General features: G+C 37.2%; 2 protein-coding genes across 22 annotated transcripts in view; one reads left to right on the top strand and one right to left on the bottom strand.

The window, feature by feature from the left end:
- The window catches only part of LOC129804647 (prominin-like protein), an 89,656-nt gene that overhangs the window by 64,957 nt on the left and 11,084 nt on the right, over positions 1-13,615 (top strand). For all 21 annotated transcript variants that reach the window (XM_055852156.1, XM_055852168.1, XM_055852164.1 and 18 more), the window contains 3 exons: positions 1,646-2,091; positions 4,804-4,908; positions 4,979-5,861. In XM_055852156.1, the coding sequence (XP_055708131.1) occupies positions 1,646-2,091; positions 4,804-4,908; positions 4,979-5,861 (1,434 nt within the window). The remainder of the gene's footprint in view (positions 1-1,645; positions 2,092-4,803; positions 4,909-4,978; positions 5,862-13,615) is intronic.
- LOC129804658 (uncharacterized) lies at positions 11,474-12,666 on the bottom strand. The gene is made up of 2 exons (XM_055852188.1): positions 11,656-12,666; positions 11,474-11,585 (listed from the first exon to the last, which is right to left on the bottom strand). The coding sequence occupies exon 1, from the start codon at positions 12,613-12,615 to the stop codon at positions 11,782-11,784; it is 834 nt and encodes a 277-aa protein (XP_055708163.1). The 5' UTR covers positions 12,616-12,666; the 3' UTR covers positions 11,474-11,585; positions 11,656-11,781.

Raw genomic sequence — 13,615 nt, 5'->3', positions numbered from 1 at the left:
AGCAGCAAAATTGAAGTTAATATTTTTATTTAGTGTGGGTTTTACTTATTTTATTGAAATTTAGCAGTTCTTAAGATGTTATGAAAGACATTTAGTTGTGGGATGTTTTTATTCCTAATTAATGTCCAGGAAACGTCTCGATCAAGGGGTAATTCATTGTAAAATATCACTGACAAAGGCTTCTTTTGAGATTTATTGTTCTATTAAGCAATAGAAAACTTTATATAGCTGAAAAGAGCTGTAAAAATCCAATCAAATGCATAAAAAATGAATATTTGAATTATTTTAAATATCTTCACATACCCGTAAATCTTACTTTGGGAGCTTCAGAAACTCTCGAAACAATACTTTGCAAAAATCTTTGAAAAAATCTAAAGAAAAAACAATAATTCCCAAAAATTTCAGAAATTTGTTGCAATTTATTCTGCAATTGTGTTGCAAGAAAAACAACTGTCTAAAATAAGGAGTATCACCTCATTGGTGAACCTCTTAGAAAATTGCCCATTTTTCACACGAAAAATCTAATTCACTTCAGGTCAAATTTACAAATCACCACTAACATGAATCAACACAATTTTCAATGAATATTCAATACTATAACTCAAAAGAAAAGCGAAGAAACATTGCTAGTACTTCACCATAGCTAAATAAGACTGAAGTAAACACGAAGTTCTGTCATATTTCTCATAAGCCTGAATTCACACTGAATTTTCAACAAAGCAATTTCAACTCAAATCATATTCAAAATTTAACGTATTTAGTGTTAAAATCTTCCAAAAAGAACAAATATTGAGATAGAAGTCATTATTCATCATCATCATATATTGGAATAAAAATCAATAATTTTAATCAATTTAGTTTTAGTGTCCAATTTTATCCTCAAAGTGTCCAAAATAAGAAACTGGACAAAATTATGAGCCTTTCCCCTATAAAATATCTTTGCACAGATAATTAACTGCAAATTGAGGCAAAAAGTGTTTAAAAATGTATTTTATTAAATTAATTTTCTACAGTAAAATCTCTATAAATTTTTCAATTTTTAATTTTTCCCATACGCCAATGATAAATTTATTAGTGTAACAAAAGTATCATCAATCTATCCGATGATGTTTTCCAATGAAGTTTGCAACATTTTACTGATTGAATACATTCTATTAAGGCTTTTTTTGTTAAATATTTCCCTCAACCACAGCGAAAATGGGCAATTTTGTCCGAAATTTTTATGAACAATGAGTTCTGTTGGGAATAAATTTAATTTACAGTGGTTTTAAAATGAATTTTCACCCACAGAAGGACGTTGAGGAATAAATTTATATTGTCTACTGTTTCATAATGATGAATGTCCTTACTGAAATTCCCCTGAAACTTCCACAGCTGCAGTTGAGCTGAAATGGAAGAGAAAGTTCTGTAGGAATTTAACTCAGAAGTGGGATTGAGTTCATGACTTTTTTTTTAGTTTTACAGAGTGTTTTTTTAAACTCTTTTTTTCTGTGCTTCTTTTACATCCATCAATTGTGTTTGTCATGCTCTTGAGATGCATTAAAAGTGTCCACTGGAGCGTTATCAAATGCTCTCAATTAATTGTTCGTTTTTTTCTCTGTGCCATTCTCCTCTCTCGCGATGCACTTTGTCCATGAAATGGCAGCTTCCAGATGTCACAGCCACAATTGATAACGTCAATGGACTGATAACGGGCAAATTGATGTCTTCGCTGGCAAATGGTCAGCAGGCTGTTGAGGATGTGAAGAAGAAGATCAATGATGTAATTGCTGAGAATATTCCCAGAGTCAGTAAGGCGATCAGTGATGCTGGCCTGGCTATTAAGGAAGCATCGAATGAGGTCACAAGGGCCATTGACAGGATATCCGATCTATCTGGGAATTACACGTACAAATACTTTGAGACGGCGGATGATTATGTACGAGAGTACAGTGTCTATCGCTACTACGCTGGGCTTGCCATCAGCTCAGTGCTCCTGCTCATCCTTCTTTGCATCTCAATGGGGCTTCTCTGTGGCATTTGTGGCAAGCGACCAGACGGATATGGCGATGATTGCTGCAACAAAGGAGCTGGCGGGAGGTTCCTCATGATGTGAGTATCTTTATTTTCAGCTTAACTTCTAATCAACAAAATCGATTACTTTTAACGCCAGTCAATAGATATCGGAAAAAATATATGGGTTACCACAGAGTTATCTGATAAAATGTAAGGGTTCCCCAGGTTTCTCGAGAGTTCTATGACAAATGTAGTGGTTCCCTAGGCTCCCCAAAAGAGTTCCCTAAAAAATGTAAGTATTTCCCAGGTTCTCCGAGAGTTCCTTAATTATGATTTCCCCAGGTTTTCCAGGTTTCCAAAGAGTTCCGTGAAAGTGTTTGGGTTTCCTCGGATCCTTGAAAAATGTAAGGGTTCCCCGGGTTCCCGCAGAGTTCCCTAAAAATGTAAGGTTCCCCAGGGTTCCGAGAGTTCCCTAAAAAAATTATGATTTCCCCAGGTTTTCCAGGTGTCCGATGAGTTCCGTGAAAGTGTTTGGGTTCCCTGGGATCCATGAAAAATCTATGGTTTCCCCGTGAGTTCACTGAGAATGTATGGGTTTACTAGGTTCCCGCAGAGTTCCCTGACAAATGAATTGGTTCCCAGGGTTCACGGACAGTTCCCTGAAAAAATGTCAGGATTCTCCAGGTTCCCCGTGAGTTCCATAGAAAAATTTATGAGTACTCCGGGTTTTCCGGATTCCCGAAGAGTTCTTTGAAAGTGTATGGGTTCCTTGAGTTCTCTGAAAAATGTAAGTGTTTCCCAGGTTCCCCGAGAGTTCCCTAACAAATTTATGATTTCCCAAGGTTTCCGAGGAGTTCCGTGAAAGTGTTTGGGTTCCCTCGGATCCTTGAAAAATGTAAGGGTTCCCCGGGTTTCCGCAGAGTTCCCTAAAAATGTAAGGTTTCTCAAGGTTCCGAGAGTTTCCTAAGAAATTTAAGGTCTCTATGTGTTTTCTAGGTTCCCAAAGAATTCCGTGAACGTGTGTGGGCTCCCTGGGTTCCATAAAAAACGTATGGGTTCCGTCTGAGTTCCCTGGAAAATGTATGGGTTCCCTGTGAGTTCACTGAAAATGTATGGGTTTACTAGGTTCCCGCAGAGTTCCCTGAAAAATGAATGGGTTCCCAGGGTTCCCGAGCAGTTCCCTGGAAAAATGTAAGGGTTCTCCAGGTTCCTCGAGAGTTCCCTGAAAAATGTAACGGTTCCCCAGGGTCCCAGAGAGTTCCCTAACAAATTTATGGTTTTCCGGGTTACCGGAGAGTTCCGGAATGTATGGGTTCTCCGGGTTCCTGCAGAATTTTTCTGAAAAATGAATGGGTACCACGGGTTCCAAGACAGTTCCCTGAAAAATGTAAGGGTTCTCCAGGTTCCCCGTGAGTTCCATAGAAAAATTTATGAGTACTCCAGGTTTTCCGGGTTCCCGAAAAGTTCCCTGAAAGTGTATGAGCTAGGTTTTTCAGCACAACTTGTCCTTCCGGTGAGCGTCGTAATTTGTTGATCAAATCCTATGAATCAAACACACAATTTTACCAGAGCTTTCGACACTTATCATGACTTCCTCAGTGGTTATTGGTTGGTCTTTTCTTTAGGATTTTTGTCACTAATTCCTCTATTTTCTCATGCATCAGTTTTGAATTTGGTTAGGAGCTAATTTTCTTCTTTCTTTTTTGCACAGCGAACGGACTGGTACTTGAAAGTGTATGGGTTCCCCAAGTTCTATAAAAAATGTATAGGTTCTCCGTGAGTTTACTGAAATTGTATAGGTTCCCCGGGTTCTCGCAGAGTTCCCTGAAAACTGTGAGGGTTTCTAAGGTTTCCCGAGAGATCCGTGAACATTGTATGTGCTCCTCGGGTACTCCGTGAGCTCCCTTAAAAATTATGGTTCCTCGGGTTCCCGGAGAGTTCCCTAAAAGTGTATGGGTTCCCTGGGTTCTCTGAAAAATGTGTGGGTTCCTCGTGAGTTCCCTGAAAAAATGTATAGATCCTTCGAGTTCCATTATGGGTTTCCCGTGAGTTCCCTGGCCAGAATAGCTCAAGTTACCCCTTAACTTCTCATCGAATTCTAGCACCTTCTTCATAATTCCCTACATTAGGGACTTGACAAGCCCTTCTCTACGGTCATAGACGGTACTAACTGAGCCTTCTTGAGAACGGTCTTCAAAATTCCCGAGGATTTCTCAGTTGAGAGGACCTTCAGGGTACGGGGCGGATTGAATATCTTTCCACAGCCTTAGAATCCTTTGGAAAGATGATCGTTGAGATTTTACGATCTTGTTTTAGCACTTTGAGGTTGTTTGTCGATCCGATGGTGAGCAGCCTGAGGTTTGTAGGTTATCAAACTACTCCTCTTCTTGATTTTCTGGACCAAGTTCCAAGATACTGCAATCTTTTAGCCAATATCTTGTAAGGAAAGATGGGGTTGCTTCTCGAAAAGTTCAAGCGTTTTCTTTTCCATCTTCCTATTCTGAATCTCATGAGTTAATCTATTGTACCCAGTATTTAGTAAATCTAACCTCAAAAACTTTTTCTAGGTTATATTGCTCAAAGTTTTTGTGCCTAGAATCTGAATTATTTTGCAAAATCAGGGAAGTGTTTTAATGTCATTTTCTCTTAAATTCTACTACTTTTAAATGTTTCTAAAACATTTATTTTAGGTTATGTCGACATAACCTTAAAATCAAATATAACCTTTTCGTTTTTTTAGGAAAGTGAGGTTATTTTTGTGAATAAAAACGATCAAAAAGGGAAAGTAATAGGGTATTTTAATTGCAGGGCTGTTGCTGTGATCTTTCTCACACTTTCTTTGCTCACCCTGGCAGCTCTAATTCAATTCCTCGTGGGATTAGTTGCTCACCGTGGAGTTTGTGTATCTCTCAAGTGAGTTCTTCATCCGATTTTTCAGCTTCTGTTCAGGATTAAAAATTCCCTTTCCCTGTTCACACTCTAGGAATCCAACAGATGATCAAATTTTCAATTATGTTGATCGTCTTATTGATCTCAACACTGTGATCTATCCATCGTCTTCCAACAATCGCGGCAAGAGTGGAAAGCAGCAGCTGAGGCAGTTCCAGCGAGAAGTTGAACCATTTAGGATTTCTCAGGTGATCGAGGCATGCCATGAGAACAAAGCAGCCTATGAAGTGCTTCAGTTGAGAAATTTCCGGGATATCAATGAAATCCGGGAATATCCGGAAAAGTACAATATCGATGGGCTTCTCGATGATCTGATCAGGAGTATCAATGTTCAGAGTAATTTGGTGATTTTGAATGCTGATGCCAGGGCAGAAATTCAGAGATTGGCCACGTCGGAGTTGAATAATTTCCCAGCTTATAAATTTGAACAGCATCTCAGTGATGAAATTACCAAGATCAATCTGACGGAGTTGGCGCTAAAGCTGGAAGAAACTGCCCAGAAAATTCCAACGTCACCCAATATGAATGATATTAGGTCGAGTTTGAGGATTCAGGCGCTGCATCTGAAGACCTATCAAACAAATCTCGTGACTCCGATGACAGATGGGAAGAATGAGATTCTCACCCTGGCCACGGATCTCGACAAGACGCTCCATTTCAATTCGAACTCCTTTGAGGAGGCCATCAATAAGTTCCTGGTGGAAACGGACAAAGCCCAGGACTTTATCAATCGCAACGGAACGGAATTTGTTCAGCAAGTTATTGGGGAGCTGACTACGGGATTCCGGAATGAGATAACTTCGTATCTGGATCTGGTGATTAGGACAACGGAAAATCAAGTTGGACGATGCGGACCGATTTCTAATGTCTACAATGCAACTCTTGTGGCAGCCTGCAACAGAGTCATTGATCCTCTCGTAAGTAACTTTTTTTTGAAATCATTCAATTGATTCTTTTACAGGGTTTTTTTTATGAAGAAAAATTTGTAAAAAGTCCCAAAAAATTGGGAAATAAGAAATCTAGGGTAAGTGTACTAAATTTCGCCCAGCTTGCAATTCCGGACACTTTTTTGTTCCTTAAATTTCCATGAATTTTTAATTTTTGCATACTCTTAGACATTATTCAGTGTAAAAATTAACGAAAAATGTTGCTTCCACGAAGGAGATGATGTAAGAAAGACTTTGGAAGGATTCTGGAAAGGCAAGGAACTATGAGAATGAGGGTGGCCGAAATTAGCCACCAAAGCTATGTCTACATTTTTATTTATTTTAAAATGTTTTAAGAATGATCAGATGATTTATTTCTCGGCCAAATTGACCAAAATTTGTACTAATTGAAAGGTCTTGAATTTTCTAAAATTATTAAGTATACACCAAGAGCTTAAGTATGAAGCAGAAAGATTCCAATTAGCACTAGGGTAAATTAAGCTAATTCAGAACCTGCTCCAAATGGAATTTTTCGCTACTCCAAATGGAAACGTCACTGTTTTCATGATAAATACAGTACTAAATTACAATATTTATATATTTTCTATACCACAGTTTCATTATTTAGTTAATTTTGCTCCAAATAAAGCGAAAATCCATTCATATTCATAAATTTTAATTTATTAATTTCTCAGAAAAATTAAAAGTGTCTGCAAATGCTTCAATAGGAAACCCTGGAAATATGATTTTTTGGAGAGATTTTCTTATTGTTTTAGATGGGAAAGGAGAATAGACCAGGAATAAGTACAAATCCTGCACACAGGAGCAACTCAACAAGGTTTTGGAAGCCTTTCGTCGCTGTTTCACACTGTTTGTCTCCAATTAGAAATTTTCATGCAACGGCCTTAGAGGCTTCTGTGGTTTAATATTACGGAATTCCACGACTTTTCCAGTGGATTTTTTTTCTAATATTTTTCTTCAAAATAATTCCAAATATTGATTAAAAATTTCGTGGAACTTTCATAGAGAATTTTCAGAAAAAATCATCCACAAATATGGACGATGAGTGCCAATTGGCAGCTTAGAACTTGGAGAGTATTCATCTATCAGACGAACACTCATTTGTTCTACTTTTGAGTTGAAAATATTGCTACCATATCGTTCATTTGAGTATGTCTAGCTCGCAAGAATTATAGCGTTAGGGCGAAAAACAAATGCGGAATTTTCGTCTTTGCTTCCATGGAGTCTTGGCCGGAAAGATTGAGGTGAACTCCACGACGGCTCTAGTTAAACTCCACTTTATTGCACAATCTTACACATTTTTATAATCGATCATTACATAAATCGAACAGAACAATACAATGAGTTACTTGAACAATACATTGAAATTAATTTATACTTAGCTTAATAATCAACTTTCTTTTAAAATAAAAGTCTCTTACTTTTTAAGTTCACTACAAGATAAAAGAAAATATCCTCGGAATATTCAATGGAAATTTTGTTTAAATTTCCACGGAATGCTCTTAGATAATTGCAAGAAAATACTTCGGAATTTTTTTCAAGGACATCCATGCGAAAAAAAGCTGATACCTCCGCAGAATTCCAAGCAGAATATTAGCGTTTATTTCACCGGAAGCTCACGCGGAAAAATAGGAGATAATTTCCATGGATTTTTCCGTTACTGTGAAACTTTGCGCCCGATCGGCTACAGGGGAATATCATATGCGCCAAAAGTCGATTTTCGTGGACGTCCGTCCCGTCAGGAGTACAAACGCTTCTGGAGAGAGAACGGAAAGAGATATCGACAAGCGGTTTTCGGCAAAGGTTAAATATCGATAAGTGGCTAGAAGTTGATGATGTCAGACCCACCCCTTTACCCCCCTTCTGCCATTTTGGAATACCACCAATTTTTTTTCTCAATAACTCAGCTCCTGAGACATCGATCTGGCTCAAATTTTAGTATTTTATAGCTGGACATAAGGGCTTTCGATCGATACCAAACTTAGCCCGAGCTAGAGGGGATCAAAAATGCAATTTTCAAATGTTATCTCTGTTTCTAATTATGCGAATGCGAAAAAATTGTTTTTTTGGAAAGCTCTCTTGAAGTACTCCAACCTTTATGACACCAAAATTTCATCCAATTTAATCAAAAGTCCGATTAATCGAAAAATCGATTTTCGATTAATCGATCTTGAATATTTCAAATACTAGACGATGCTTTTTCTTTAAATTTTAATATCTTTCCAACGGTGGGGCGCACTCCTCCCTCGATGTACCCTGACCCGAGCCAGAGGAACCACCACTAAAGGAAAAAGTCGTTTTTACGTTCGAATCTGGTAACCCTAAAAAAAGTGGCTGATGTTGCATTTAATTTTTAATGTTTTTAGGATTTTTTGTTATTCTTGAGGAATTCTTCTTGCCTAATTTTGTTGATGAGGTCTAATAAATACAAAAAATGTGATAATTGTGATGAATTCGTAAAACTTGCATTTTTTTTTTAACCAAAAGACAGTTCGTTAACGAACACTGATAGAAAATTGGAAAATTTTTATGTTTTTTGTAAGTTTTTTTAATTCTTTTCTTCCTTTACAAAGAAAAAGAAACCATTCTTGAATACTTACAGTATAAAGAATGTGAGATTTATCCATTTTTAGAAGGATAAAAAGGATTTTTTCGAGTCAGTTGCACTTATGGTGATATTATGGAATGAATTTCAGTGTTCTGAGGGCTTTCAAACAGCAAACAGATTATCTGGGAGGCTATGTAGAACTTCTAGAGCCTCTTTTCGAGAAGATAGAATATCAGGATGACTAAAAAAAAAGCCCTCAAACTCAAACTCAAAAGCCCCAAAACAGATGAAAAATGTGGTCTCAATTCTATCTCATGGCAACTTTCATACTAAAAAAAAACACAAGAAAAAGCAGTAAAAATCACAGAATTTTTCCACAAATCTCTTCACTTCTATCTCTCTTCACTTCTCTAGGGTAACTGTCCTAATTCAAAACCATTTCCAGACGCTTTAACTTTGACAGAAGATTCAACACATTAAGTTCATATTTTTTCTGAAGAGAATTACATAAATTTGCTCCTTGACTCTTCTAGAATGTTACTATTTAGTGCAAATTCTTTAAATTGAGTTTGAAAACTACTTTAATACAAGAAAAATACACAAGTGCAAAATGCTTCTATTGGAAACAATTTAATCCAAATGGAGACAAGGGAAATTTTCCAATTGGAGACAAACACTAGGTGATTAAGAAAATAGTTTGTTTAATCATTTTTTTAGATGACATTTTTAGTATCCTCATTCTCGCCTTTTTGCTCTTTTACTTTTTGATCATCTTTTGAACCGTTTAAGAACTTTGCATTGTCAATACCGTTACGATCAAATGGTAACAAGCCGCATCCTCTAAATCCACTTTTTGCTATATTTTCGAGATTTAAGAGTGGCAATGGTGGCAATGCATTTGATAATACCCTTGCAAGATTTCTTGGTTTCAATCTGTCTCCATCATTTTGTCTCCATCTTTGGGAGAAAGCATAACACCAGTTTCGTCTAGATTAAAGATGCGATCAGGAGGGAATTCCAGAAGATCTTTCGATTCTAAGTATTCACGGGTTTTCTCAAACCAGTCAGTGATGTTCCCAGAGGTAACACAGGCTCTTTGGGTGGTATATGATTCTGGTTTACGACGGCTTAATTCTGGATGTCTCTTCAAAAACTTCCAGAACCAAGCATATCCTGGCCTTCCATCTACAAACTCATTGGTGATCTCGAACTTCTTACACATGAGCTGTACAGTGTCGAGGACTTGATCCTTAGTTATGGGATGCCGTTTATCAGCGCATTCCAAAATCCATTCAACAAGCTCGTCTTCCATGACCTTTGGTAAAGTGGGGCGCCTTCCCACACTGCATTCCTCCGGATATCTTCTAGTAAGCTTATTATAAAGTGTTGATTTCGGAACGTGAAACAAAACAGACACCTCTTTTAGTGATTTTCCACGACGAAAGGCTTCCAAAGCTTTGCTGAGTTGCTCTTGAGTGTAGGTTTTGTTCTTCTTCCTGGTCTTATTTTCCTTTCCCATCTGAAAAAATAAGGAGATCGCTCCAATAAATCCATATTTTCGGTGTTTCCCATTGAAGCACTTGCGCACATTTCACAAAAGTACTTTTTGTTCAGAAAATATGTAATTATTTTAATTGAGCACTTCACTTACGGTTAACAATAAAGTTTAAGACTTAATTTCACTAAAATTTGCCAGATATAATGCTAATGCATAAACGTCAAAAAATTAATAAACAACAATCAGCTTACTTGCCTTTTTCATAAGAAAAAATGGTCGATCGATGAATTTTTTCGACGGTGAAAAGTTACACTGTCAATTGAAATGAGACTTTTAAATGTTAAAACTTATTTATATGAATGGATTTACGCTTCATTTGAACCACAAGGAACTAAATAATAAAAATATAGCACAGAAAATATATGAATAAAAATATAATTAGAGTATTTATTATGGAAAAAATAAGTTTCCATTTGGAGTAGCAAAAAATTTCCAATTGGAGCAGGTTTTGAATTAGCTTAATTTACCCTAATCATTTTTAATGAACTTACTTCAGTTTTTGCTTACTTCCTTGCAAAAATACATTAAAAATATTACCATAAGTGTCGCAAAGGGCACCGTCCGCCATCTTATATTTGACAATTTAACCGTCTTGGTGCATTTCTTCGAGTAAAGCAAACACTTTTTCAAGACATTTTTCCGAGATTTTTCCATTAACAATTCAAAAAATAAATAGTCACAAAACTCACTAATTTTCTATTCCAATTTATAAAAAACCCACATTCCACATAGGGGAGACTGGGGCACATGTAACCATTTTCGATGCATGCGAATTTGAGGTGATTTTCCAAGGACACCGTGATTTTTTGGAAAATATTTTTTAGCTCATGTTTTACCCTTGGGTATAGGCAATTCATCGAGGGTAATGCGGATGCTGGAAAACAATTGAGTTTTCCATAAAAATAAAATTTGTGTCCCTGTGCATTTTTCTCTTTTCACAAAATACCTGGGGTAGAAGTAACCACTTTCTGGGGAGGATGTAAACACCTTTTTTCCCACTCTTGAAATTAACTTTGCACCACTCTCGATTATTTTAATTACTTAAGAGATATATAAAGACTGTATATTTTTCAAAAAATCACGACACTTTTTACAAAGAATAATTAAAATAGCAAAAAAACTAAAAGCATGCATATCAAAGACATTTTTCAATGGATTTTCCCCATATTTTGACATCATGTGATTTTTTATTGAACACAGCGCTACCAATTTTTTCGTAATTTATGAATTATAGATATTTCGCATGAAGGTCAATTTCCCGCTCTTTTACCTACTCATTTTGTGAAATTGAAATTGCCTGATTACATCTACCCCAAATGCTGTTTTCTGACCAATTATTAATTCTTTTGAAATAATGAGAATCTCAATTTCTCTAGTAAATGCATAAATATAATCCTAAAAGATGTAGGAAAGAACTGGTATTGCTACATTTCGATTATTTTACACAATTTTTAATTTCCAGGTGGAATCAGAAGAATTTCGGTTCGACAGAATGTAGCAGGAAATAGACGGAGACACTGAACCTTTCTTGATTTTCACAATTTTATTCTCTACGACGTTTCGAGGATGGATGTCCTCTTCATCAGGTCTACAATTCAATTGAACAATTTTTAGAAAATCACTTCTATCAAAAATATTATGAATTTTCTTTTCCTTACATCGAATATGGCAGGGAAAATCACGTACAGGTGGGAGTTGTTACACTGCACTTGAACTTTGATCACAATTTGATCTGTGATGTTCACCATTCGACTGACCGACACAGAATGAGCTCTCCTTTGAGATCAATTTTCATCACAGCTGTGAAATCCATCTTCCCTTGTTGCATTAGTATGTTGTTGTCTCATTTTTACTCGTTGTAAGAGCGAGGTGTAGATGGTGTTGATCCCTTCCGTATCAGCTTTTCTGTTGATCGTGTGTTGTTTGTGTATGTGAATGTAGAGCATCTCTAAATACTCAAGCCTTCTGTTGTGCTCACACTTGTCCAGAATTTCAGCTGAATCAAACTGAAACCGGTGCTGCATTTCTCTGGCATGAGTCACCAGGGCTGTGGCGTCACTTCTTTCTTCTTGATTTGGGTTGATCTGAGTGATGCTCCTCTTGTGTTGGTAAAGCCGGTCTTTTAATCTCTGCGTTGTTTTTCCAACATACACCTTATCACACTCACATGGGATGGAGTAAACAACTCCACTTTCCATTAATGGGTCAATCTTGTTTTTGAGATCAGTGTGCATTGCCGAATTTGTGTTGTTGCATTTAAATGCTATTTGGAGATTTTGTGTTTCGGTGCACAATATTCTCTTAATCGCATCACTTAATCTGGGGATATAAGTGATCGATTTGTAGATGATCTCCGTGTTGGTATCCACATTTTGGGTCGTATTGTGAGCTGTTTGTTGTCCAATGTGTCTATTCCATAGAATGTTGATGAGTTTTGGCGGGAATCCATTCACTCTGAGCTTCGAGAAGACGATGTCTTTCACATGTTCCTTGTTGGTAGTTGTGAGTTTGTCGACTCTTTTTATGAGGCCAATAGCGGTACCTACTTTCTGTCTCAGAGGATGTTGTGAATGGAAATTCAACATTCTGTCTGAGGCGATGGGCTTTTTGTACCACATTGTCACGAGATTTGTGGGTTTTCTGATGACGAACGTATCCAGATAGGGAAGTCCCCCTTCCTTTTCCATTTCCACAGTGAATTGGAGCTTTGGATGGAATCCATTGAATGTTGAGAGAATGTCTGTAACTTTGTCACGCGGCACTAAGCAAAAAATGTCGTCGACATATTTTGTTAGACATATCACTCTATTGGGGATGTTTTCCAATATTTTGCTTATCGCGTAATCCATCACTATATCCGCGATAATTGGAGACAGCGGTCCTCCCATCGGCATCCCATCCATCTGTGAATAATGCTGGTCACCGAACGTGAAAAAACTGGTCTCCAGGCAAAATTTCAGGATCTCGAGAAATAGTTTTTTATCAATGGTTGTGGTGATCCTTCCTGCATCCCAGCATTCTTCCACAATCTGCAGAGCCAAATCACGTGGTATATTTGGGAATAGAGACACCACATCCAGGCTGATCATGATGTGTCCTTCTGGAACTTCGCAGCTTGTCACCCTTTCCACGAACTCGAAGGAATCCTTCACGTTGTATCCACCTACATTTGAGATTGGCTTCAGTAGTTGATTGAGAAATTTCGACAATGCATAAGTTGGTGATTTTATGCAAGACACAATGGGCCTAAGTGGAGTATTTGTCTTGTGTATTTTAGGCAGTCCATATATTCTAGGGGTTCTTGAATTGTGTGTCGTCAATTCTCTTTTCGTAATGAAGTCAATGTGACCACCTTCGTAAAGTCTTTTTACTAAAGTGTTGTTTTTTCGCTCTGCAATATTGAGTTGGTTTGCTGTGGTCTTTTTGTAGGTGGTTTCATCCGATACAATGTTGGTCATCTTTTCTTCATATTCGTCCCTCCACATGACTACGGTTTTGTTGCCTTTGTCGGACGATACGATGATGATTTCACTGTGTTCTCGGATGAATCTTCTGGTGACGGTCTCCAAGTTGAGGAAGTACTTCTCTCGTGCAATAGAGTGATATGTCTAACAAAAT

Source organism: Phlebotomus papatasi, chromosome 2 (assembly GCF_024763615.1).
Source record: "Phlebotomus papatasi isolate M1 chromosome 2, Ppap_2.1, whole genome shotgun sequence".
NCBI classification, from domain to species: domain Eukaryota; kingdom Metazoa; phylum Arthropoda; class Insecta; order Diptera; family Psychodidae; genus Phlebotomus; species Phlebotomus papatasi.
Note: the sequence above shows the minus strand (reverse complement) of the source record. Positions and strands in the feature narration are given on the sequence as shown.

Bases quoted from the DNA above. Each gene is read 5' to 3' on its own strand.
- LOC129804658 (XM_055852188.1), bottom strand. From the start codon at position 12,615: ATGTGGTACAAAAAGCCCATCGCCTCAGACAGAATGTTGAATTTCCAT.